The following is a 2,500-nucleotide window of genomic DNA, read 5'->3' on the forward strand; positions in this document are numbered from 1 at the left end:
AAGCGTAACCTTTCTACTCCACATTGGTCAAGATATTTTAAGACAAGGTCTCTTAATTCTTGAAGATAAGAATGATAATACCCATATAAACTAAATTCAGATCATTGGGTACAAGCCATCTCAAATGGTCAAGCCATACGAGTCATCCAACCAAGGCATTAAATATGCATGCCGTATTTAGGTCTAAGCACCCATTTTGAATAGCGCTGACAGTATTTAAGTCAAAGCACTCATTTTAAACCAATTACCTTTCAATATTGGTAATGGGTATCTATTTAAATATTATAAAAATTTGCTTTCATTCAGCGGCTTGCTTCGATGGTGTGTGTAGTGGTTATCAATGATTCCTAAGGCCTTGATGGAACATGGTCTAAATTCAACCATCTTGTCCTCCAAGTTCGTCGATCATGTTAGGACATAAAATTTTCTTTTTCAACTTCAATTGACGAGAAAATTTGAAAGTATAGAGTAAACTTCAATGTATATACATATTAATGCATATGTAATACAATGGTTGGATGACTCGTATGATCATTTGAGATGGCTTGTACCCAATGATCTCAATTTAGTTTATATGGGTACTCGCCATTTACATTGTGTAACTAGGGTGGCATAACAGTTTAAACTAGTTTTTTTTTTTTTTTTTTTTTTTATAGTCTGAGATCGGAGAAGCTGATACAAAAGCCCTTGAGATGATTTCAATAATTGGTTGCACCATCTCGCTGATTGCTGTACTTGTAACTATTGCTGTTTTGCTGGTGTTCTGGCGTGCAGTCAAAAGTCCGAGAGCTAAAGTTCTTCTCAACCTGTGCGTTGCAGTCTCGTTGTCGTGCATATTTGTTATCGTTGAAGGATCGGCCAGGGGCAACAAGGTATGTTTCAATATTCAGACAGTTGTTTTCCGTTTTTCACAGTTTGTGGCACTTGAGTTATCGTAAATCGCCCGACGCCAAAAAAAAAAAAAAAAAAAAGAAAAAAGAAAGAAAGAAAGAAAGAAAGAAAGAAAGAAAGAAAGAAAGAAAGAAAGAAAAAGAGGGATATCTATCCTCCTTTATAAATGTAATGACAGTTTTGATCCCTTGTCCTCTTGGGACTTATGATACTTCTAAGCTACGTTTAATCCCATTATATATTTCCATGCAAATCTTTAGTTGTCTAAAGGAGTCCTTGAATTTGGCTGCAAATTGAAGTCGATTTTTTCCAATGTTTCTAATATTGCCGGCAATATCATTTACTTTCAAAAGAGAACATTTTTTAATAGTCGTCCTAGTTTTCCATTTTGTCTAGAAATCTCTACTGCCAACGAAATTCAGTTTTTGGATTTTTGCAAATAACGGAGAGTTCCTTTGTTAAACTGAGAGTACGATAGATTGCTTGTTTCTTTGCCCGGGAGGCCAACATGGACCCCGTGACGTCTTACGAAAACAAATGATTGGCCAACATGATTGACTGATTCACGTGATCTGTTGATTAATTGTTTGATTGACAGGTTGGCTGCTCTGTAGTTGCCGCTTTTCTTCACTACGTCCTGCTCTCTTTGTTTTCATGGATGCTGTGCGAGGGTGTGCTACTTTATATTTCATTAATTAGAGTATTTGGAGGAATCGCCGAGGAGATAGTCAAGTATTTCTACATTTTTGGCTGGGGTAGGTTTTTCTCTCTCTTGTCATTATAGCATTAAAATATTTTTCGCTAATCATACTGGCATATTTATTTTTTTTGTTTAGAGGCTCATGTTCTCTCAAAAGAGATTGCGCGTCTCCTTGAATTTAGCACAGGCGGAAAATCTGCAAATCACCATCGAGTACTAAATCAAAACGCTGGGACTATTTTAAAATAACGACACAAGCGCGCAATGTCTTTTGGATGAACTTGGGCCTTTAACGCGTATTTGAAGCGAAGTATTTCGAAAATTCGGCATTTTTAGAGACACGATTAAAAAATGTAAACCATGAAATAAAAACACCTTGTGCTTGCTGTGCTTTTGTCACAAAAGACAAACTGGTTTTTATTGCTATAGCGATACCGTAACAGTTTAACTTACAGTACTAACTGTACTAACATTACAATACTTACATTAATTACAACAATAACTAACATCAATTATATACTTACAACTTGCATTACCATACTATACTAAACCCTAACCCTAACCCTTAACTGACTAGAGTGTAATGTGAAGTGTTAGGTTCCTATCCCATATGAACCATGCGAGCGTTAGCCCTACTAATGGAAACTGGCCCACACAAGGACAGAGAAAAACTCTGACCAGGGTGGGAATTGAACCCACGAACCTACCGACTGAGCTACAAGGTCAGACGGGAGCAGGACGTGAGAACTGAAGATGTTGAAGTTTACCTAGTTACCTAAATGGTAGAAATGCTGCCAAGGGGAAGAAAGATGTTCAAGTATACTTGCGGTAATTTAACGACGGTTCATGCGTGGAATTGAAGGGAGATTTTAATAGGTCTTGAACATGGTCAGAACAAACTGAACCCTC

The 2,500-nt window shown here is 37.0% G+C and overlaps 1 protein-coding gene across 1 annotated transcript in view; it reads left to right on the forward strand.

The window, feature by feature from the left end:
• Nucleotides 1-2,500, forward strand: part of LOC138045494 (uncharacterized) — a 61,897-nt gene that overhangs the window by 47,594 nt on the left and 11,803 nt on the right. The window contains exons 21-22 of the mRNA XM_068892021.1: nucleotides 657-872; nucleotides 1,490-1,646. Coding sequence (XP_068748122.1) covers nucleotides 657-872; nucleotides 1,490-1,646 — 373 coding nt within the window. The remainder of the gene's footprint in view (nucleotides 1-656; nucleotides 873-1,489; nucleotides 1,647-2,500) is intronic.

This window comes from Montipora capricornis, chromosome 4 (genome assembly GCF_036669925.1).
Source record: "Montipora capricornis isolate CH-2021 chromosome 4, ASM3666992v2, whole genome shotgun sequence".
Taxonomy (NCBI): Eukaryota; Metazoa; Cnidaria; class Anthozoa; order Scleractinia; family Acroporidae; genus Montipora; species Montipora capricornis.